Raw genomic sequence first — 21,185 nt, forward strand, 5'->3', positions numbered from 1 at the left:
AGGAAGATTCAGAGGACGGACGGTAACAGAGAGCAAGTGAGGCATCAGAATGTTGCTGGAGGTTTCCGGTATGTTAATGCACCAAGGGTCGAGCATGGAGGTGGGTGCTCATTCTTCGTCTTCCTCCTCGATGGGCTCTGCGGCCTTCTTCCTTCCGCGGGAAGAAGCAGGCTTCGCCTTGGAGGCAGGCTTCGCCGACGATGCCGGTTTTGCGGACGAGGCAGGCTTAGCACGCTTCGACGGAGGCTTCGAGCCACCAGCCTTCGGAGCAGGGGCACGCTAAGAGACATGTCAGAGTACGTAACCACGTAGTCCTTCACGGGAACTGACCTTGCGCTTCTTGCCAGCATCGGCCTCCTCTTCGTCTTCCTCGTCGACTTCCTCTTCATCCGCGGCCGCAAGCTCGTCACCAAAGTCCTCGCCAGACTCCTCCTCGTCCTTCTTCTTCTTAGCTGCACCACGCTTGGGCGCCGGCTTAGCCTTAGCAGGGGCGTCCTTCTTCGCCACACCACGACCCTTCTTGGGCTTGGGCTCCTCATCTTCATCCTCGTCTATGACATCTTCATCCTTCTATTTAAAACATTGAACTGATGCTTGCAAGGTAGCAGAACGACGTGGAGCTCACCTTCGGCTTACGGCCTCTCTTAGGCCGTTCGCCTTCCTCGGCATCTTTCTTCTTGCGAGGAGCGGCCGCCTTCTTCTTGCTGGTCTCGACAGGTTCACCGGGGCCCTTGTCTTCATCCGGAATCTCACCCGCTTCCCAAGCACGCTTGACCTTCTCCTTCTCGGCAGCTTGGAGCTCGGAAAAGCCGTCAACAGCTGAGACATCGTCATAAGAGGCCTTAATCTTTTCGACGCTCTTTGCGTCGATGCAACCCCAGTGCTCCCATGCGCTAAGTGGAGACGCAGTGAATACTCATCAAGAAGGTGTGAGAGAGATAACATACAAGTTCGCGTTGCCGCGGAACTGAACTTCCTTTCCGATACGGAAGTAATCCTTGCCAATGCCCTCTGCAAACATCCTCAGCACGTTATGAAACGTTGTAACAACCATTAAAACCTACCTCCGCAAGCTAGCGCAACACAGGAGTAGCCCGAGTCAGCAGAAAAGACCACCAATTTAGAGATTGAGCACGAACCCTTGCACTTGGAGCGGCTAGAGGAAGCATACTCCAATTTGACTTTGGTCGGACCACTGTCCTCCTCTTCCTTCTTCTTACCGCGGCCGCCCTTCTTAGGTTTTTCTTCTTCCTCGTCATCCTCTTCGCCTTCGCCGTCACTCTTCTTCGCAGTCTCGGGGACATCTTCTGGATCAACATGGCCTTCCTCCCAGGCCTTCTTGATCTTCTCCTGGTCGTCAGCACTGATGTCGTCGAAACCGTCGAGCTCGTCCGCATCATTGAAGCTGTTCCTCATGTTGGTAATGATTTTGGAGGTGACGCAGCCCCAGTGGCGCCATGAGCTGTGCGACGCGATATTAGCCTGAAGCCCCAAACCACCACGACATCGACGCAAGAACAAAGCACGCTCGCGCTCGTACGCATATATGCGCGTGGAGCAGTTCGGCCGGGCGCACGAAGTTTAGGAAGGTGGGAGGGTGCTCACAAGTTGGTGTTGCCTCTGAAGTCGACCAACGAGCCGAAGCGGAGCTCGCCCTTGCCAATGGGCGTGCCTTTGCATCTGAATAGGCGTGAGGAGAATTCAACCAACATGGACGTCTCGGAGACACGTACGGCTTGGGCCCTAGGACGCGACAGCGACGCGTAAAACGCGACGAGGAAGGGGGTGAGCCACGGGAAAAGCAACGGGGCGGCCCGGGAGCTTACCGTTGCACTTGGAGCGGCCACTCGAGGCGTATTCAAGACGGTAGCCGGACTTTTTGGTGCCCTCGGTGTCGGACATGGTTCGTGTGGGGGCGCGAGGGAGGACAGAGGGGAGGGAGAGTGGGGGAGGGGGCGACGCTTGATGTTGGGATGCGTTAAATAGGAACGCAGGGGCTTCAAAGTCCGCTGGTCAGGCAGCTGCTTACTTCACGCCCACCAGTGGCTCGCCCACGCCCACCCGCCTGGCCAGTGCGTCCTCGCTCCCCGCGCACGGACCCATCCGCGCCCAGACATCGCGCATCGCCCTCGCCCCTCCGCCGCCCCGGGCCCTCGCAACTAAAATGCCCCGCGCGTTGCCCTGATGTCCCCCGTCGTTCCCTCGAGCCCCTTCGCGACTCGCCAGCGCGTGCGAATCCTGGGGTTAGGGTTGCGTCCACAGTCAGTGTGGTCGCCTTAATGTTGCCGCTATTCCTTGTCCATGCGACCACTGCCGTTGCACGACTGATGTCAAGAGCCTCTCCCTTTGTGCGCGGAGGGCTTCACTAAACGTACCTAGGGGCCGCTCCGCCTTCAGCTATGCCGTCATAATCGTGTCTACCCACGACAATAGTTCCCATTCAACTCCGTGCGGATACTTAGGCAGGTCAATGTCTTTGTGGAGTGGAATCGTCGCTGAAACATCCATTTCACGGCAGATCATGTTGGAGTTCCGCCCTCGTTGACATCCGTCATCGGTGGTCCGCAGCGACGCGGGACGAGATTTGAGCCCACGTCGGATATTCCCCTGCACTGGGATACCGTCCCGTTGCGAATCAGGGGACCCCGGACGACCTGGAACTCCGAACGCGGATGCAAACGCATTTGCGGATACAGGTGCGCAGTCGGGCGGAAAATTACGATTGGGACTGCAGTTGCGAGACCGCCTGTGGAGGACGTCTACTTCCGACCCCCTGGAGGATGTTCATCTTCGCCGCGGGTGCTGCGCACAAGGGTATCCGCTGACGGTGCATGGACTGCCCGCGCACGATCTCGCGTATAAAAGGCAAGCGGTTGAGGCCCCAGTCCCAGCACTCACACGCAGCTTTACACGCATACCCACTTCAACTTTCACCGTCAAGCACTATGTCTACCGACGATATCCTCTTCATGGACGCTTGCTACTGCAGTCTCTGCGACAAGTATTTCATGGACATCGAGTCCCGTGCCCGGCATCTCTTGCACGCAACAAACCATCCGAAGTGCGAAAAGTGCAACCGTTACTTTGCCAACCGCAACTCTTTGAGAAACGTAAGCTCAATTTCCCTCTTACGTTCGAAACTAGACTAAATTTTACTGCAGCACTACGTCATCTCCCATAGACACCACTACTGTCGCACATGCGATATCGACTTTGAAACTGAAGCGGGTCTTGAAACTGTGAGTGCTGGCTTCATGCATGTCAAGCGTGTCCTCACCCTTCGTCCATACAGCACCTTCGCTTCGCTGCAGTCCACCGTGATGACTCCGAAGACGACTACGTTGACGACGAGGACGTAGACGACTCTTATGAAGGTTGGGAAGATGAGGAGGGAAGACGTCTATTCCCTGACGCCGATGACGCCTACCCCGACGTCCCTGTTATGTTCGACGACCAGACCGACCCCGAGGACGAGTACTGGGACGAGGACGACCAGCCTCCCCCGGAGGATGACAACTACACCGGCTGGGCGCCCGTGCCGCGCAGCGAGGCTGACAACCCTCCTGCTAGTGTTGAAAAGTCACCCGACCCTTCGCAGGTGAGCACCCCTCCTCCATTCACACCACCATGACATACTCATCCGAGCCCTCTACCACCATCACCTCCTCGGCCCGCCCGCATAAGGTCGCCGGTCCCACTAGCTCCGGCTCCGACGAGGATACCACCCCAACGCTCTCACTCGACTGCACCATCTGTCTCGAGCAAATCAGGGGTCCCACCGCCACCCACTGCGGGCATATCTTCTGTCGTGGGTACGTTCACCTACCGTCATCGCATACAGCAACACGAACTGACGGATGTCCAGCTGCATCACCGAAGCCCTCGAGGTCAAGAAGATGTGTCCCGTCTGCCGCCGCCCCGCATCTCCGAAGCACCTCAGGACGCTCTTCTTCAACGCTCCTCAGGGCGGCGAGACTCAGGCAGAGTAGACGTCGGATCACACAACTCGGACACGTTCGTTTCTCCTTCCCGGACCACGGACATTTGCTTCATAGATTGCATCTTCGTACACGGACATTCATAGCTCGATAGAATGTGTTGTATCCACGCTGTTCCCCATAATTTTTTGCCGCTTCCACCTCTTGTGTGTTCTCGTTACGCGCTTTGTCAGCCCAACTGCGGCGGGCGCACTCTAACATCTCCGTTCCGCCGGTGGCAGTACGCTCCCCGAGGAGAGACGCAGCGTGGCGCCCACGGCGCGAAGCCTGGTTGACGTCGCTCATCTTCTGCTTTCTACCACCCGCCTTCACCTGCCCTAGGCTGCTCCGCGTGTCCCGCTTTGGCTCGCCTTCCCTATATACCCCCAGCGGCTTCCTGACAGCACAACTTTGACGAAGGCGCGAATCCAGGCACACCTTCCGCGCCATGAGGTTCACGAAGCCGGAATGGGTCATGCACAAAGGTCCGCCACGCCCGTTCTCCCCTACACCTCCCACTCCCCATCCTAATCCGCACCCCTCGCACCCCCGCGCGCCCTCCTCCGCCTTCAAACGATGATTCGAACTCTTCTTGCCGCGCACAGACTCCGCCATGCGCGGCGACACGAACGAGAAGCGCGTCTCGATGTTTTCCTGCCATGTGCACCCCGACGGCTCGCGGATCGCAACCGGCGGGCTCGACGCCAAGGTGCGCATCTGGTCGACGCGCCCGATCCTGAGCAGCGCCGCCGAGGCGTCCGGCCGGCCGGCCAAGTCGCTCTGCACGCTCACAATGCACACCGGTCCGGTGCTCGTCGTCCGCTGGGCGCACTCGGGGCGGTGGCTCGCGAGCGGGAGCGACGACGAGATCGTGATGATTTGGGACTTGGACCCGTGAGTTCTGTTCTTGTTCTGAGGTCGAGCGGACGTGCGGAGATATTGAGACGGCGCGTGGTGCAGGAATGCGAAGGGGAAGGTGTGGGGGTCGGACGAGGTCAATGTGGAGGGTTGGAAGCCCCTCAAGCGACTTGTCGGACACGAGAGTGGTGAGTAGCACACATGCACTGAGGTGCGCTGGGCGATTGACGATGTGCGCGACGCATACAGATGTCACGGACGTTGCGTGGTCTCCGGGGGATCGGTATTTGGCCTCGGTGGGATTGGACTCAGCCGTGTTCGTTTGGTGTGGATTTACGCTGGGTAAGCAGCATATTTTTCTTTTCATGTTCGCGCGCGCTCATGGGGCTTCCAGAGAGACTTCGCAAGATTGACCAACATCAAGGCTTTGTGAAGGGTGTATGCTGGGACCCTGTCGGAGAGTTCCTTGCCACTGGCTCTGACGATAGGTCTGTACGAATATGGAGGACAACCGACTGGGAGCTGGAGGCGGAGGTCAAGAAACCTTTTGACCATTCCCCGGGCACTTTCTTCAGGAGGTTGAGGTGCGTCACTATTTCTTTACAGCACATATCTGAGCTCATTTCGATGAAGTTGGTCGCCGGATGGCGCGCATATAACAGCTTCAAATGCCACAAACAACGATGGCTATGTTTTCATCGCCGCAGTGATCTCAAGAAATTCGTGGACATCAGAAATCAGTTTGGTAGGGCACGAGAATACAATAGAGGTCGCCGTACGTATCTACCGTGTTCGACACCGGGGTGACCATGCTAAGCAATTATTCAGGCGTACAACCCCCACATCTTCTTAAGAGACCCTTCACAACCAATCGCGGCCCATAATATCTGTTCCGTGGTGGCACTTGGTGCAGACGACCGCGCAGTGTCCGTCTGGCAAACAAAAGCCCCTCGTCCGCTGGTTGTCGCCAAGGATGTGTTCGAACGCCAAATCATGGATCTCAGCTGGTGCGCACTTCTGTCTCGGACATACACTATTAGATGGTAACACCTTGCAGGTCAAAGGACGGACTCACTCTGTACGCCGTGTCATCAGACGGAACTATGGCGGTGTTCAACTTCGACGTTGACGAGCTGGAAGGGATCTCTCCACAATCTGCCCAAGACCAATACCTCAAGCGGTTTGGCTTCGTGGCACCTCCGCTTCCCGAAGGTTTCTCGCACCAGGGCCCAGAGGAGCCCACCCGCGCTTCTATCAACCGTATCACCCCCCCTCCCTCGCCTCGTGGGCACACGCAAGACTTCGGTGTCGCCTCAACCCCCGGCCCCACTGGAGAGCATATTAACACGCTTGTGGCGAAGCGCAAGCCAAAGAAGCGTCTCCAGCCCATACCCGCTAGCTCCGTCCCTTCCTCCTCCCTCAACGGCATCCTTTCCTCCAGAGCAGCCGCCCGCTTCCCCAACGCCTCCCAAGTGCAGATCAACGTACCATCTACCTCCGCGCTGCCGCTCGCCGTCTCACAGCCATTCGGGAGCGCGAGCGGGTTCGGGCTGGGGCTCAGCACTGGAGCCGGGGACGACTTCGCGATGGACGTGGATGAGGGCGAGGTCCGCATCTCGTCGTTAGACACAACCGCGCAGAGCGGCAGGGGCAAGCGGCGTGCGGGCGACGACTTCGATGAGCGCGGATCCACGATCAAGCCTCGCACACTCGGTGGAGACCGAGTGCGCGAGAGTGTTGCGGCTCGCCCGTTGGCGAGTCGTGCACCAGTGTCGTCTGCGAGCATGAGCGGAGGAGCCGGTTGGGCCGAAGGGTCGAGTCTGGCCGGATTGTTGGTGCCGCCGCAGTTGGTTACGTATCTGAAGGCTGGTATTGAAGGGAGCGACGACATCGTTGAGGGCAGAAACTCGGAAGAAGATGGTGAGTGGTGTAGGGCATCAAAACCCTCGATTGTCGCTGACCTTACTACAGAACCTAATGAGGTGCTCTACGTGAGCGGGAAGCAGACGCAATGGCTCGACTACGTACAGTCACCGATCCTGGCGCTCACTGCGACAGCCTCATTCTGTGCGGCCGCAATGCAAGATGGATCCGTGAATGTATATTCACATACAGGGAGGAGGTAAGTTATGCGGACTCATGTTCGCCGCATCTGTTCACTTCCATCTCCAGAATTATGCCGTCCCTGAGTCTCGGCTCCCAATGCTACGCCCTCTCCGGCGCCAAGAACATGCTCATGGCCCTCACCGCCTCTGGCATGCTCTACGTCTGGGACGTCAAGAAGCAAGCCGCCAAGTTCCCACCCACCTCCATCTCCCCCATCCTCGCCTCCCCCAACAGCACCATCCTCTCCGCCGCGGTCCGGCCGAACGGAACGCCCGTCCTCCAGCTCGGCGACGGCCTCGCGCATTCGTATGACGCCCTCCTCTGCGCATGGACGAAGCTCGCGGAGCCGTGGTGGGCCGAAGGTTCGGACGCGTGGCAGGGCCGGTCGCGGTCAAGCGCCGCCGCCGCCGCGCGCGGGCCGCTCACCACGCTCGAGAGCGCGATCGCGGAGCGGGTGAGCCCGGACGACGGGCGCGCGGAGAAGGTGCGGCCGACGTGGTGGGGCGCGGCGATGACGCTTGGGCACCTGGAGAGCAAGCTGCACGCGGCGCGGGCGTTGGAGAGCCCGCAGGAATACAAGCAGGCGCTGCTGCTGTACGCGAAGCGGATCGCGGACGAGGGGTTCCGCGGGAAGGCGGAGGAGCTGGTGAAGGAGCTGTTTGGGCCGGTGTATTGGTGGGTCTTCAGCGTCCTTGATGCACGTTGGGTGAGCTCACTGGGATTTGCAGGCGTCCTGGGAGGGACGACTCGTGGTGTCCTACTGTTGCTGGCACGCCCAAGCGGGACCTCCTGAAGGAGGTGTTGACCATCTTCGGTACGCTTCTTACCCCCCCTCAGCTGCCATCGCTAAATATCCGACACATATGCAGTGCGAAGCAAGACGCTTGCGAAGCTCGGGCTGGACTGGCAAGACATTCTCAAGCGGTCTCTTCAGCAGGACGATTGATGTCGATGAGCCGTACTTCCGTACTTCTGTTGTCTGTACCCCTGCCGTATTGTTTTTACTGCACCTCTCGCTGCATCAATCGCTGTGACATTGAAATTTCTCTGAGGTACTGTTCAAAACACATGTCATTGTCGAAGGACTTCGACTTTGTGAAAGTTACCTATCACTGTGGAGTGCTGTGACACGGTCGCCGTCGTCGCGCTTGCCCCAGGGACGCGGTAGGCGAATCGAACCTACCTTTCTCCTTCCCATCCGCTTTGCCCATACGACCTCCTCTCGGCCGCCCACACGCCCCAGCTCATGTAGTAGACAACGAGCTCGGGCACGTGCTTCCCCAGCTGAAGGAAATGCAGTTATGAGCACCTGTGAACCTCCTTTCCAAGATATCCCACCATCCATTCCACTGTTCCCTTCGGTACATATGGCCACATCCCCCGACGCAGAGCCTTCGCGGTGTGTGTTTCCTGTCGGTTAGCTCTTCCGACTTCATATTGACTTGCTCGCGACGTTGAAAGCGTCGGCGCTGAACCACCACCCATCCCACCCGACCTGGTCAACTTCCACACCATCTACGGTTACCGCGTAGAACCGTTTCACCGCGACAAGGTCCGCACAAAACTCGGAATCTCACAAGACGCCGACTTGTCAGTCTCACAGGCTATCTACGACGCCGCCTTCGATGCCGGGCTGTCTACAATTGGGATCCCGATGTGCAATGCCGACATCAACGACTTGGTTGAAGGCATTGATGGCCCGCAAATTATCATTCTCGCCAAGAGGAGACTGTATGGGGACGGCTCGGATTTTGTGAAGGACATGCGCCCGTATGGGGGAGATTTCGAGAAGTGGAAGGAGACGTTGGGGCTGGAGGGGGATCCGACGTGGATGGTGGACGTGCAAGAATACCCGATGCCACCGAAAAAGTGGCCTATGCCGGAGGGTTTCAAGTTCGATTACGAGGTGTGTGACCGTTAGGAATCGTGGACTACAGCTCAGCTCAGCCATAACATGTCAGGATGATGACCCACCCCCACCCGCGGAACTGCGTGCAACCTCAATGCGCGAACGCTTCACCGCTTTGCTACTCACGCCTTGGCGCATAGTGGGCTATCTTTGGTACACATGGTAGTCAGTGATAGATCAGAAAAGGTGAACAGTTCGGGAGATATTTATACAGTAGCAGTTCCGACATTATGTGACATCATATGCTCCTTACTCGAGCTGAAATGTATGAGAAACAATGGGGAGATACAGATGTACGGTGCAACAACACGGGGGTATGAAGTGGTGATCAATCAAATGTACAACAGTCAATGTCCACGGTCGCATAGGCGTTCGAGTCCACAGTTATGCACCAAGACGTGGATAAAGAGAAACGTCATCGAAGCCGATAGTATCAGACCATGGATAAGCTGCACAAGCATTAGCAACGCCAGTCGGTACCGCGGAGAGCAGCGTCCTCGCACCTCTGAGTCCGGTTCGCCCATGAGTCCGGCCTTGCTGGGGCAGGAGTGCGGAGTCGCGGCGACGTGAGACAATCCTGTACTAGTGTGAGCCCTTCTCATCTGCCTTCGACTTAGTGGACTGCGCCTCCGTCTTGTTGCGCTGGAACATCTACAGGTATGCATGTCAGCAACACCATAAGTGACGGGCGAACACAGGACCGACCTCCCGAAGCGTCTGAGTGCTCGAGCCCTCGTACGCCACGATGGCGTCTGCGATGGCCTTCTGAAGCTGGCGCGTGACGAGACCCATGGCGGAAACCCGACAAGCACTTCAAGTACAAGGCGACCGTGTGTCGCATATCCGCCTGGAATTATGCCTGCGTGAGGGTGATCCCGCGGCGATTTTCGTCCCGGGTTCGGGTCGTCAATACCAGATATCGGGGTGCAGAGATCCTTGGTGATGCGGGCCAAGTCCTGGCCGAAGCGCTTGTTGAGCGGATTCTCGTCCATGCGCTGAACCAGTCGCTGGTGACGTTGAAGAGGTGGTCGAAATGACTCTTGTATTTGTCGTCATAGAACTTGCTTTGAGGGCAGATGCTTCAAGCGCTGTTGCACCGAGGCTCGAGCACGTGCCAGCATCGGGCAGAACCTTGTGAGCATCCCTACAGAGAGTCTGAATAGCGTCTCTGGTTGTGCCGAGGCTCTTGCCATTGGCGAATCACCGTACAAAGCTCAGAGGTGGCCCGCTTCAGGGTCACTGCGCCAGTGCGGCGCGGCCGGATGCCCCTGCCACTGGGTAAAAGTGCGGAATCGCGGTGTGTCGCGGCCGACACTGTGGTATGGAGCGACTCAATAGAACGTAAACACACACCGCGGAAGTTCTGTGTCGGATAAAGGTCGATATGTACAAAAGGGAGCGGTACAAGGGGCGGGTGGCGCGGGATCTCTCAAGTCTTGATATTTGTGGGAATTTGCCTTGTTTGGAGCATCGTGACGCCACCGCCTTTGTCCCGCTCGCGCGGGCGAACGGAACGCACCGTCCTCCTCTCTATCCGCCCTGCCCACCCCACCTCCTCTCGGCCGCCCTCGCGCCCAAGGTCATGTAGAATGATGCCCATGATCACGCTCCCATGGTGGGTCCGCGACACGACATCCTCGTCTTCAACGCAACTAACGCCATCGGCACGAACAGGATCCTTTGGATACTCCACCTCGCGGCCTTCGCATTCGGCCAGCCGCCCTCGACCACGAACCCTACTAATGCACATAATGAGACCGCCCTCGTCTGTCTGCCTTTCGGAATCTGCGAGCCCTGCCCGGACGATTCGGTGCGTCTCACTCCATTTCCTACCCCCTCCCTCCCTCACCCGTCTCTCTACCGCGCAGCTGCACGAGCCCTTCTGCCAGCCGTTCGGGAACCGCCGCCTCGTCCACTGCCTCCCCGCGCCCTCGGGCACCCCCACGCCGACGGGCCCGCACGTGCACGCGCCGTCCGCGACGGTGCTCGGCGAGATCCCGGCCTGGGAGTCGTGCGGGCGGATCGTCGAGCGCGAGCGCGCGGACTTCTACGAGTTCCTCGCGTGCAACGCCTTTCTCGCCCTCCTTGCCGTGCCGTCCTCTTCGCGCGCAGCCGCCGACTGCAGCCGCGCAGGCGCGGCATCTCGCGGCTAGAATCGGGCTCGTGCGTCCGGTCCCCCAGGGTGGAGTAGTGGATGAGGGGGGAGGGTGGGCTAGGGTACACGTATACCTCGCTGGTGAGCACGCTCTGTGTCCTGCCAATCTTCTCTGCGGCTCATTGCGGTCATTCCTTCCAGCACTGTAATCATAGCACCATGTCTAGACTTCGTACATTACACCCTCGTCCACCCGGTTCTGCATCTCGCATTTCCCCGCACTCCATCGTTGCCCCTTACGTGCGCGTGTCTGGTACGCAATAAGCTCGGTGTCGCGTACCGACGCACTCCCTACTCATCACCCACGGTCTGCTACATGGGAACTCGCCTGTCCGTCCGTCCCGTGGCGCAGGAGGATGACGGGGTTGTGGTGAGTATGTATTGCCTTGAAAGTCGTCATCCATCGTGCCCTCGCGAAAAGAGGGACTCCACCTGAATTCTCCACGTATATATACCGCACGATTGGTGGCACCTCAAGCAACTCGTAGCGTCGCCCGGGAGAACCATGCCGACCTTCATCCCACTCATCGCTGCCCTCAAGTTTGCGACCGCAGTTCCAGTGGCCCGTGCAGTGTCCGGCGGTACTCTGACACGCTTTCAAAGACGCACACCCAGTCTCTCAATGCGCAACCACTTACGCTATTTATGTCTCTAGTGTCGTACTCAGACTGGGCTTTGTGCCGGTGCGGAGTAATCTATGCGCCGTCAAATTACCCGTGCGCTTGCTTATTCTCCAAGTCCCAGCCCGACAAACGGCCAACGCACGAACATCTTCGCCGCTATGAGCGAGCGGCCTTGTCTCCTCTGTGGAATGGGGTGACCTCCGGCACCATGGACGCGAACAAACGCAGCAGATCTGGTACCTGTATCGGTTGCACTGGCCGTTAGTAACTGCCCTTTTGACCACAATGTGTGTGCAAAGATATTCTTGCAGCTGCCTGTCCCGACGAGGAGTTGTGAGGAATGGTGAGTCTTCGCCTGCACTCTTCCTCGTTCATCTTATCCCAACACATTCGCGGTATTCGTCAGTGTTTCAGCGTTGCAAATCTAGCAGGGTCTCCACTGTCTCGAACGGTCCAAAAAGTTATATCTCGGGATTAGATGTCAACTAACCACGCACAGCTGCCCCGCTACGCACCCGGCGAACTGCTGTGAGATCCCCGCATTCGGAGGGGTGCATCTTTCGGGTCAGTCTGCGCGATTTACTGTTACATGTACGGTATTAGTGGTAGCACTGTAGAGGTGGTATCGGACCCGTCTCTGTAGGGTGTGGGTATTCCGTGAATCTAGCCAAGCCAAATGAGAGCAGTGCCACAACGTAGCGGTGACCGGTGACGCGTGCGTCCAACGGTCACATCATCGCCCCGCCCGCCCGAGCCCAGGGATCTCGACGGTGACATAGTGCCAGATGTACTGCGTCCAGCCCTCGAGGACCCCAGCCCCGGTCATGAAGTGCAAGCAATCGCTCGCGACGTGCGCGTCCGGCCGGAGGAGCGCGGGGTTGTCGATCCCGAGGTAGTGGACGTCCGGGTAGCCCCCGTCAAGCACATCCTGTCCGTCCGCGGCGTCAGCTCCCAGCCGCGCGCGAGAGACCGCAACGAAAACGACGCACCGCGAAGGCCCGGTTGAAGTCCCCGATCTGGTTCCAGTTCCACCACCCGTTGGGGCCCTTCGCGTACCGCCGCGTGGGCGCGCTGTTGAGATGACAGTCTTCGTGCCCAGGCAAGTACGCGCGGACGAGCACCTGCCGCGTGCTCCTCGGCTTCGCCGGGGTGGTGACCCGACGGCCCCCAGGAGCGAGGCCCAGTTGCTTGTCCGACGCGTCTTCCTCTGCGCCGTCGTCCGCGCGGTGGGAGTCAAGCAGGGCCTGCACCTCCCCGGCCCAGACCTGCATCGCCTCGTGGAAGAAGTCGACGACGTTGAAGATGCCCTCGTGAAAGAGCGCGTCGTCCTTGAGGCCCTCGAAGAGGTGCGTGGTCCAGTGCCCGCCGGTGCTCACGATCAGCGTGGAGTATCCACCGGCGGGACGTGGGGTGTTGAGTATGCCCATGTACTCTTCGGGCGAGAGATTCCAGATAGGCTCGTCGGAGAGCAACGTCGTTCTGTTGTGGAGATACTTGGAGGTGGGGTGCAGTTGCCGGTAGAGATTGTCGAGCCGCGAGGGCATCATGAGGAGGTCGACGCGGCGGAAGGTGACGAGCGGGGTGTTTGCGATGTCGAAGCCCGGAGGGAGTTTGAGACTAGAGAGAAGGGGCGAGGAAGGGTTGAGGTAGAGGTTCTGGGGCCATGCGCGGTCGAACCCGCCGCCGCCGGTGTAGTCGGGTGTCGCTCGCACATGGGGATAGAGGATGCATGAAAGAGAGAAGAAGTGGTTTTCAGTCACTGAGTCTGCAGGACACCAAGCAAATGGTCAGCAACCTTGTGTAAGATTCACATCAAACTGTCCGAGCCTCCCTTCAGATTGTCGGAGAACCAACGGCGATATTGACGTCAGTCAGGTCTGACGGCGAGGGTAGGCACACACACCCCGCGCCATGCTTTACACCATCTCGTCCAGTCCTGCATCGCACGCAATTCTCGCTCGCATCCTGACTGACCGAACCCCGAACTCACCTCCAATGAGCAACCATCCGCCCTTCTCCACTAGATGCCTGACCAGCACTCCCGCGCTCGCCTCCTCCGCCGTGCACCCGCTCGGGGGCTCCCACCGCCAGCTCGCGACGCCCGGGAACCTATCCCACCGCCCCTCGTTGTCCGCTCCAAGGTGCCAGAACACCTCGCGCGAGCTCGCGCAGCCCTCGAGGCCCATCATCGCATACGCGTCCGCGCTCGTCCGCATCCCCTCCGTCATGTTCGCGCTCGACTGCGGGCGGGCCTTCCGCACCCAGTGCCCACGCGCCCACACGTCCGGGGGGCACGTCCCGTGCGGATTGTGGCCGCGGGCGTACGCCGCGTCGGCGACGTCCACGGCCCAGTCCGAGGTGAGGATGAGGCGCGCGAGGGTGCCGACGGCGACGAGGAGCGCGAGCCGGGCGACGATCGTGCGTGGGGCGAGGCGGTACGAGCGGGGAGCCACCGGGGCCGGCGGGGTGTCGAGGACAGCGACGAGGAGGTGGTGAGGCGGAGCTTTTCGTCCCTCGTCGGTAGGCTGTCGCTGCGCTTGCGCCGAGACCACATTCTGGAGGGATTGCCGGCGAGCGGGGCGATGCTAGCGCGTCGGGCGGGGTAGGTGGCGGGACGAAGGAGAGGAAGAGACGCGAGGACACATTGTGTCGATAACTATAGTGAGGGACCGCAACGAAGAAGGGACCCCGCCGTCAATCGAGTCCGTGGGAGCCTACATAAAGGGCCAGTCTGTTGGCGGACGATCCCGCGCAACCGCAACAGTCGACCACCGAAGCCAACCTTTTCATCGAGTCCAGGTCTGCTCCAGATTGCTTGCTACAGAGAAACTAAACCTTTATGTACAAACTCGTGGGTATATCCGCTCCCGTCTACCCACCAACCGCACCAACAGAAGACCGGTTGTGCCAAGTTGTGCACCCAGCACGACATGCCCATACGCCAGCGGGGGGTGCGCGAAGAGTATGACGACGGCGAGGAGCCAATCGCGTCGAACGACATGCACGCGTCCGCACGCTTGCTCTCGACCATCCTCGTTGCTCTCCTCCCTTTGGGCTCTACGGGCCCTGCAAGGTGCCATGTGAACCACCGCTTGTGTGCTCACCTCGTTTCACTGACACGATCTCAATCTCTCCAGACTTTGCCGCCCATAGGGTTCATTCATGCTGACTGAGCCTCCTCGGGCACACTTTTTGCCCAGGATGACCGTGGACTGGTACACTGCCATGCCAACTCGTACCCGTTCCCGTGGAATCGCCATATCTCACCATACTCCTCCTCACCGCTTCTCAAGGCCCCCGGAGCTAATCTCTCTAATCTCTAAGGTCACCCTCACCCTCCGATACTTGACGCCAGCTCGCTTCTGCCGTTTCTCCTGCCGGCTGTCTTTTCTTCACCCCCACATCCTCCGTCTTATCATCTCAATAGCAACCGCGTCGCCGCTCCGCTCAACGTGCCGAGGAGCACATATCAGTATCAAAACTTACCTGTTACGCGTGATACCTTACCTTTATTATATCGCAGCGGATGCCTTCTTTTGCTGCATTCTCCTCACCCAGACGTCCCCTAGTACTTTACTTATTAACCAAGTAAGCTTCCCGCCCTTGTACCACATTCTGCGTCTGTCTGACTGACCGTACCTCTGATAGTGGCCGCACCGGGATGAAGACAATCGTAAGTCAAGCCGCTATCATCGATGCGCTTGGCTTTTCGTACCCACTAGTATCCTGTGTCGTCGTCGTCGTCGTCTTCGCGGTCACGCTGAATGCCATTGTCGATATGAACACCTTTTACACGCCTTTGGTATCAAACTTCGGTAACTTATCTTGGTCAATCTATCGTCACACCGCTTTCGCTTATACGCAGCTTCTCGTCAGGAAATTTCGACAGTTTTCTCATGACGAACTGGGGCAAGTCGCAACACACTCGTAGGCGAGCTTCAGACTGATTTGCACCCACTACCCATACCGTACGCATGTGGGCAGACCCACGTAGATGGTTTGGGTCTCGAAATAAATAGGCAGCTGCAGTGTTTTTGTTGCCATGGTGCTTCTGGTAGGACTGCGCGCCACAGTCATCGTTGCATGTCTTGCTGGGCAACTGAACGGTGCGGTCCGATTGCGAGCCGACCACTTGGCACTGGGGTGTAGTACTTATATATGAGCGACTCGCCAGGCTTGTAGCGGCTTACGTATCACATCCGCATCTTCAAGCATCAGACACCGCGCGCAGCCCCTGCACACCCACCTGTGCCCACCTGTGCACTGGACGAACTAATTCCGGCGTTCACCCTCCCACGACGGGCAAACTCCCCGCACTCTGGGAATACTTCACCTAAGGTTGTGTTATTCACCAGTCACCTCCCGCGGGGATCATAGAAGCAATACACCCTGATTGCCCCCTCGGCCTCCCTGGCCTCCCACGTTCTGTCCAGTGCACGCGTAGTGGCTATAAAATGATCGACATTCCTAGCCCTCATGTTGCCTTCTCCTCAGGCCTCAGCCTCCGTCCTCCTTCCCTGGCACCTCACAAATGTGGCAATTACGCAGGCGCAGCGACGCCCCAACGAACAGGGACGAAAAACTGGGCCTCACCACCTCTTCTCTGCTCTCCTCCTCGACACCCCGCCGGCTCTCGTGGTTCCGCCGCACGTATCGTCTCGCGCCGTGCACCCTCGTCACCCGCGTTGTCCTCGTCGTCCTCGTCGTCGCCGTCGTCCGCCTGTCCTCGTCTCGGACTGGTTCCCCGACGCCGCGGACCCGCGTACGCGCTCTGGCACAACCCGCACGGGACGTGCCCGCCAGACGTCTGGGCGCGCGGGAAGTGGGTGCAGCGCGGGCCGCCGGCGTCGAGCGCGCCGCTGGGCGCGACGGGGATGCGGACGGAGGAGGACGTGTACGCGATGCTCGGGATCGAGGGATGCGCGAGCTCGCGCGAGGTCTTCTGGCACCTCGGCGCGGACCCAGCAGGTACGACCGCTTCCCGGGCGTCGCGAGCTGGAAGTGGCAGCCGCCGAGGGGGTGCGCGGCGGAGGAGGCGGGCGTGCAGGTGTTGCTCAGGCATCTGGTCGAGAAGGGCGGGTGGCTGCTCATTGGCGGTGAGTCTCTGCGTTTCATCCTTCTTCCGAGGAGCGCCGCGTGGTCGGCGGAAGCGGGCGATCGGGATCATCGCTTGCGCCAGTCGCGGTGCGCCCGGGCCGTTACTCGCCACTCTCGCACTGGGTTTTGTCGGTTTCTGACTGTTTGTGCAGATTCGGTGACCGAGGGCCACTTCTTCTCCATCTCATGCATGCTTTATCCTCACGTACGGGCGACGCCCGATTACACCAAAAGCAAAACATTCGACCGCGCTTGGCCTCAGAACCTCTACCTCAACCCTTCCTCGCCCCTCTTCTCGAGTCTCAAGCTCCCCAAAGACTTCGATGTAACCACCACCCCGCTCGTCACTTTCCGCCGCGTCGACCTCCTCATGAGGCGTGCCCAGCTTGACGAACTCTACTGGCAGCTGCACCCCACTTCCAAGTACCTCCACAACAGAACGACCCTCTTCTCAGACGAGCCTCATTGGAATCTCTCCCCCGCCGAGTACGTCGACATCCTTACCACTCCGCGTCCGGCCGGGGGATACTCGACCTTGATCGTGAGCAGCGCGGGGCACTGGACCACGCACAACTTTGAAGCCCTCAGGGACTACGCGCTCTTCAACGAGGGCATCTTCAACGTCGTCGACTTCTTCCGCGAGGCGATGCGCTCCTGGGCCGACGAGGTGCAAGCCGCGCTCGACCGCATCGCATCCCCCCGCTCAGAGGAGGGGACAGACGCGCAGCGCCGCCTCGCGCCGGGGGGCCGTCCGGTGTCCGTGCGGACGAAGCCTCGGAGCGCACAGCAGGTGCTCGTGCGCGCGTACGTCCCCGGCCACGACGGCTGCCACAACAAAAATGAGCCCGTGCGGCGGTACAAGAAGGACATGGCCGTGTCGTACAACTGGCCGCAGATCGTGGACTTCAACCGTGCTTTCTCGGTGCGTCTCTTGCCCTCTGCCTTCGCTTGAGGTTGCTGTGGTCGCGGGGTCGCTGACGCTGGTCGTGAACAGGACGTGCTGAGCAGCGGAGACTACCCCGACATCCACTACCTCGCGATCGACAACCCCGCGCTTCTGCGGCCGGAAACGCACGTCTCGACCGACTGCCTCCATTTGATGACTGGCTCTGGGGTTGTTGAGGGCTGGACACAATACATTTGGCACTACCTCACCGTAGAGATTCCTGAGCTCGTGCGGTCGGGGCACTGATGTGTGCTCCACTCCGATCGGCTTCAATCGCGGGATACCATAGAGGCATGCGCTCGGAACCAAGTTTACCATCGAGATATAATCCTGTAATATCAACTCGCGCATCTATGTTGCTCTTTAATGATGCCTTCGTCGAAGACGAGGGATTTATACACTCACGCCCTACGCCTTCGCTATCGGTCCGATTGTTCGACGTTTACGAAGTGCACGTGTCGGACGCCTGCGTGACTACGGTCCGCCAGCCACCGCCCCAGCGGATGTCTGAGACCGCACGGTGTCTTGGCGGTATCAGCCAAGCGTGAGTGCCGGGGCAGCGGGGCTTGCCGAGCTTGTGAGGCGGGCGCCCAACGTTCAGTTGAGCGCGAAGTGCGCGCCTAGTGTTTTTCTCTCTCTCTCGGCCACGTCGCGCTCCCAGTCGCGCTCACAGCCCGTCTCCCCATTTGGCCTCGACCCACGATACACCCCTTTTACCCACCCACCCTACCCTTGTAATAGCATACTACCGATGAGACTTATGAAGCGCGAATTTCTCTTGCTTTGAGGTTACCTGACCGACCAACCAAATTCGCGGAGCACGAGCCCAGCCGGGCTCGCCGAGCTCCGCGTCCACCGCCGGCTCCGCCGGCGCCCAGCCCAACCCAACATGGTCAGTCAGAGCCATCGCGCGTCGCGTGCCTTCGAGACTGGATCAGCTCGCGCGTTCGACAGACTTGCGTGAGTCTCAGCCGGGATGCGTGAAATAATCATTATTCCTAGGGGCAGCAGCGTTGATACCAGCGGTATTATTTGGCTGATACGGAATTATCAGCGCTTGATGGGCCTTCGGATCATGCCCGACGGATCGCCGATCAGCTGTGCCTGAAACGCGCACGCTCTTTAACCAGCCAAATGTAGCCAAGTGTCCTCCTTAGGATTATTGGTCAGGTGGGCCCCTTGCGTATATGGGGCATACAACCGGTTTGAGCGGAGCTTCGCGTGCACTTGCAGATACGACTCGGCAACATGTGCACCGAGTCTCCGAAAGAGCGTACACGAACAAATATTTGATCGGAGATGCTGCAGGCGAAACACGCTGGTACCCGCCACACGAGGGGCCTATCGTTAAGTATGAAAATCTGAGCTGTAGCCGCACAACTGATGGCCGTGGTGTGTTTTTCGCATCTAAGTGCAGCGACCGCGAGTAATGCATCACATATCAGCTCGCTCCCAAGCACAAGCACACATGGCCCCCACCAGTCCCTCCTCCCGTCTCCCCATACTGTCCCGGACTCTGCGCTAACATCACCCCGGCCCCGGACAACATCGCCCGGAAAATGTGGTCTCGGCGCAAACGCAGCGAGGGCGCAGCATTGAGGTGGGACGAGAAGCCCCGCCCCACCTCCACCTCCCCGCGCCATCCCAGCTGGCTCCGCCGCTCGTACCGCATCGACCCACGCGCGATCCTCACCCGGGTCGCGCTGGTGTTCGTCCTCGGCGCGCTCGCGCGCCTCGTCGTCACCTCGGACTGGGCCGTGGACGTCGCAGACGCCTGGCACGCGCGCCGGCACGGCCTGCAGGGGGCGTGTCCCCCAGAGCTGTGGGCGCGCGGGAAGTGGGTGCAGAGGGGCGTCCCGGCGTCGAGCGCGCGCCTCCCGGGGGGGATGCGGACGGGGGAGGACGTGTACGCGATGCTCGGGATCGAGGGGTGCGCAGCTCGCGGGAGGTGCTCTGGCACCTCGCCGCGGATCGGGAGGAGCAGTTCGACCGGTTTCCGAACGTGGCGAGCTGGTGGTGGGAGCCTTCGAGGAGGTGCTCGGCGGTGGAGGCGAGCGCGCAGGCTCTGGTCAGGCATCTGGTGGAGAACGGTGGATGGCTGCTCATTGGAGGTGTGTCCGAGTTTTCTTTCTCTGTGTTTGGGACCCGTGCGCTGGCGAGAGCGTGTGCTGGCGGGGATCAGTGCCTTGGAGAGCGCCAGGCGCCTTGGAGTCCTTGACGGTGTCCCCAGCATTGTGCAATTGCTGATCTTCTTTGCACGGGTCTGCAGACTCGGTGACGGAGGGCCATTTCTTCTCCCTTTCATGCATGCTCTACCCTCACGTACGAGCGACGCCCGATTACACCAAAAGCAAAACATTCGACCGCGCTTGGCCTCAGAACCTCTACCTCGACCCTTCCTCGCCCCTCTTCTCTAGTCTCAAGCTCCCAGAAGGCTTCGATGTAGCCACCACCCCGCTCGTCACTTTCCGCCGCGTCGACCTCCTCCTGATGCCTTCCCGGCTCGACGACCTCTACTGGCAACTGCACCCCACCTCCAAGTACCTCCACAACAGAACAACCCTGTTCTCCGACGAGCCTCTGTGGAGCCTCTCGCCTGCAGAGTATGTGGGCATGCTCACTTCCCCGCGTCCGGTCGGCGGATACTCGACGTTGATCGTGAGCACCGGCGGACATTGGACCACGGGCGCCTTTGCCGCCCTCAAAGACGACTGGCGCTCCAACCACGGCATCTTCAACGTCGTCGACTTCTTCCGCGAGGCGATGCAGGTCTGGGCCGGGGAGGTGCAGGCGCTGCTCGACGGCGCCCGCGGCGGGTCCTACCACGCACCCTCGGACGCGACGGAGCAGGCCCGCCTCGCGCCGGGCGGACGCCGGGTGTCGCGACGTCCGAAGCCGCGGGGCGCGTGGCAGGTGCTCGTCCGCGCGTACGTGCCCGGGCACGACAGCTGCCACTCGAAGCGGCACCCGGTCTGGCGGCACACGAAGGGGATGAGCGCGTCGTACAACTGGCCGCAGATCGCGGACTTCAACCGTGCGTTCTCGGTGCGTCTCCTCCTGCTCTCTGCTTTCGTCTGGGAAGGTCGCCGACGCGGGTCGTGAACAGGACGTGCTCAGCGGCGGAGACTACCCCGACATCCACTACCTCGGGATCGACGGCCCAGCGGTGCTCCGGCCGGACACGCACGTCGCGGGCGACTGTCTGCACTTCATGACCGGGTCTGGGGTGGTCGAGGGTTGGACGCAGTACATCTGGCACTACGTCACCGTCGAGATTCCTGACCTCGTGCGATCCGGAAGATGATCATGCAGGTCCATTTGCGGTGCCAGTGCTCTTGCTCGCATCGGCAACATCCGCTGAACCATAGACCTAGATATGGTATTAGCCCTACCAATATCAACTACCAATACTGTAATAGAGTCGAGTGCAGGCGTACATACCCAGGTACTTATTCCACCTGTTCTGATTCGGCTCCGCGAGTCTACCCCTTGGCTGTGCCAATGCTGAAGCGGA

The 21,185-nt window shown here is 59.8% G+C and overlaps 9 protein-coding genes across 9 annotated transcripts; 6 read left to right on the forward strand and 3 right to left on the reverse strand.

The window, feature by feature from the left end:
• Positions 1-108: 108 nt before the first annotated feature.
• BXZ73DRAFT_75088 (zf-PARP-domain-containing protein) lies at positions 109-1,902 on the reverse strand (the record flags this gene model as incomplete). The annotated part of the gene is made up of 9 exons (XM_048022152.1): positions 109-279; positions 331-570; positions 626-893; positions 948-1,011; positions 1,065-1,073; positions 1,140-1,462; positions 1,606-1,680; positions 1,734-1,743; positions 1,827-1,902. 9 exons carry the CDS (start codon positions 1,900-1,902, stop codon positions 109-111), a joined length of 1,236 nt encoding a protein of 411 aa, XP_047880834.1.
• A 1,067-nt stretch (positions 1,903-2,969) lies between these two features.
• Positions 2,970-3,989, forward strand: BXZ73DRAFT_88305 (uncharacterized protein; the record flags this gene model as incomplete). The annotated part of the gene is made up of 5 exons (XM_048024891.1): positions 2,970-3,110; positions 3,162-3,239; positions 3,293-3,598; positions 3,646-3,812; positions 3,866-3,989. 5 exons carry the CDS (start codon positions 2,970-2,972, stop codon positions 3,987-3,989), a joined length of 816 nt encoding a protein of 271 aa, XP_047880835.1.
• Positions 3,990-4,425: 436 nt separating this feature from the next.
• Positions 4,426-7,887, forward strand: BXZ73DRAFT_42045 (WD40 repeat-like protein; the record flags this gene model as incomplete). The annotated part of the gene is made up of 12 exons (XM_048018883.1): positions 4,426-4,462; positions 4,583-4,871; positions 4,938-5,023; positions 5,085-5,177; positions 5,230-5,419; positions 5,469-5,610; positions 5,664-5,842; positions 5,893-6,755; positions 6,807-6,957; positions 7,008-7,616; positions 7,670-7,755; positions 7,811-7,887. The coding sequence occupies 12 exons, from the start codon at positions 4,426-4,428 to the stop codon at positions 7,885-7,887; spliced, it is 2,802 nt and encodes a 933-aa protein (XP_047880836.1).
• Positions 7,888-8,308: 421 nt separating this feature from the next.
• Positions 8,309-9,016, forward strand: BXZ73DRAFT_98329 (uncharacterized protein; the record flags this gene model as incomplete). Its single annotated transcript, XM_048027661.1, has 3 exons — positions 8,309-8,340; positions 8,403-8,847; positions 8,903-9,016. 3 exons carry the CDS (start codon positions 8,309-8,311, stop codon positions 9,014-9,016), a joined length of 591 nt encoding a protein of 196 aa, XP_047880837.1.
• A 416-nt stretch (positions 9,017-9,432) lies between these two features.
• Positions 9,433-9,642, reverse strand: BXZ73DRAFT_98330 (uncharacterized protein; the record flags this gene model as incomplete). Its single annotated transcript, XM_048027662.1, has 2 exons — positions 9,433-9,501; positions 9,556-9,642. 2 exons carry the CDS (start codon positions 9,640-9,642, stop codon positions 9,433-9,435), a joined length of 156 nt encoding a protein of 51 aa, XP_047880838.1.
• An 820-nt stretch (positions 9,643-10,462) lies between these two features.
• On the forward strand, positions 10,463-11,003 carry BXZ73DRAFT_75091 (uncharacterized protein; the record flags this gene model as incomplete). Its single annotated transcript, XM_048022153.1, has 2 exons — positions 10,463-10,660; positions 10,719-11,003. 2 exons carry the CDS (start codon positions 10,463-10,465, stop codon positions 11,001-11,003), a joined length of 483 nt encoding a protein of 160 aa, XP_047880839.1.
• A 1,358-nt stretch (positions 11,004-12,361) lies between these two features.
• Positions 12,362-13,856, reverse strand: BXZ73DRAFT_88307 (uncharacterized protein; the record flags this gene model as incomplete). The annotated part of the gene is made up of 3 exons (XM_048024892.1): positions 12,362-12,556; positions 12,618-13,393; positions 13,619-13,856. 3 exons carry the CDS (start codon positions 13,854-13,856, stop codon positions 12,362-12,364), a joined length of 1,209 nt encoding a protein of 402 aa, XP_047880840.1.
• Positions 13,857-16,159: 2,303 nt separating this feature from the next.
• On the forward strand, positions 16,160-17,917 carry BXZ73DRAFT_98333 (uncharacterized protein; the record flags this gene model as incomplete). The annotated part of the gene is made up of 4 exons (XM_048027663.1): positions 16,160-16,390; positions 16,452-16,596; positions 16,878-17,647; positions 17,720-17,917. 4 exons carry the CDS (start codon positions 16,160-16,162, stop codon positions 17,915-17,917), a joined length of 1,344 nt encoding a protein of 447 aa, XP_047880841.1.
• A 1,313-nt stretch (positions 17,918-19,230) lies between these two features.
• Positions 19,231-20,975, forward strand: BXZ73DRAFT_98334 (uncharacterized protein; the record flags this gene model as incomplete). Its single annotated transcript, XM_048027664.1, has 4 exons — positions 19,231-19,508; positions 19,610-19,782; positions 19,941-20,716; positions 20,778-20,975. 4 exons carry the CDS (start codon positions 19,231-19,233, stop codon positions 20,973-20,975), a joined length of 1,425 nt encoding a protein of 474 aa, XP_047880842.1.
• Positions 20,976-21,185: the final 210 nt, after the last annotated feature.

This window comes from Epithele typhae, assembly GCF_022376455.1.
Source record: "Epithele typhae strain CBS 203.58 chromosome Unknown BXZ73scaffold_7, whole genome shotgun sequence".
NCBI lineage: Eukaryota > Fungi > Basidiomycota > Agaricomycetes > Polyporales > Epitheliaceae > Epithele > Epithele typhae.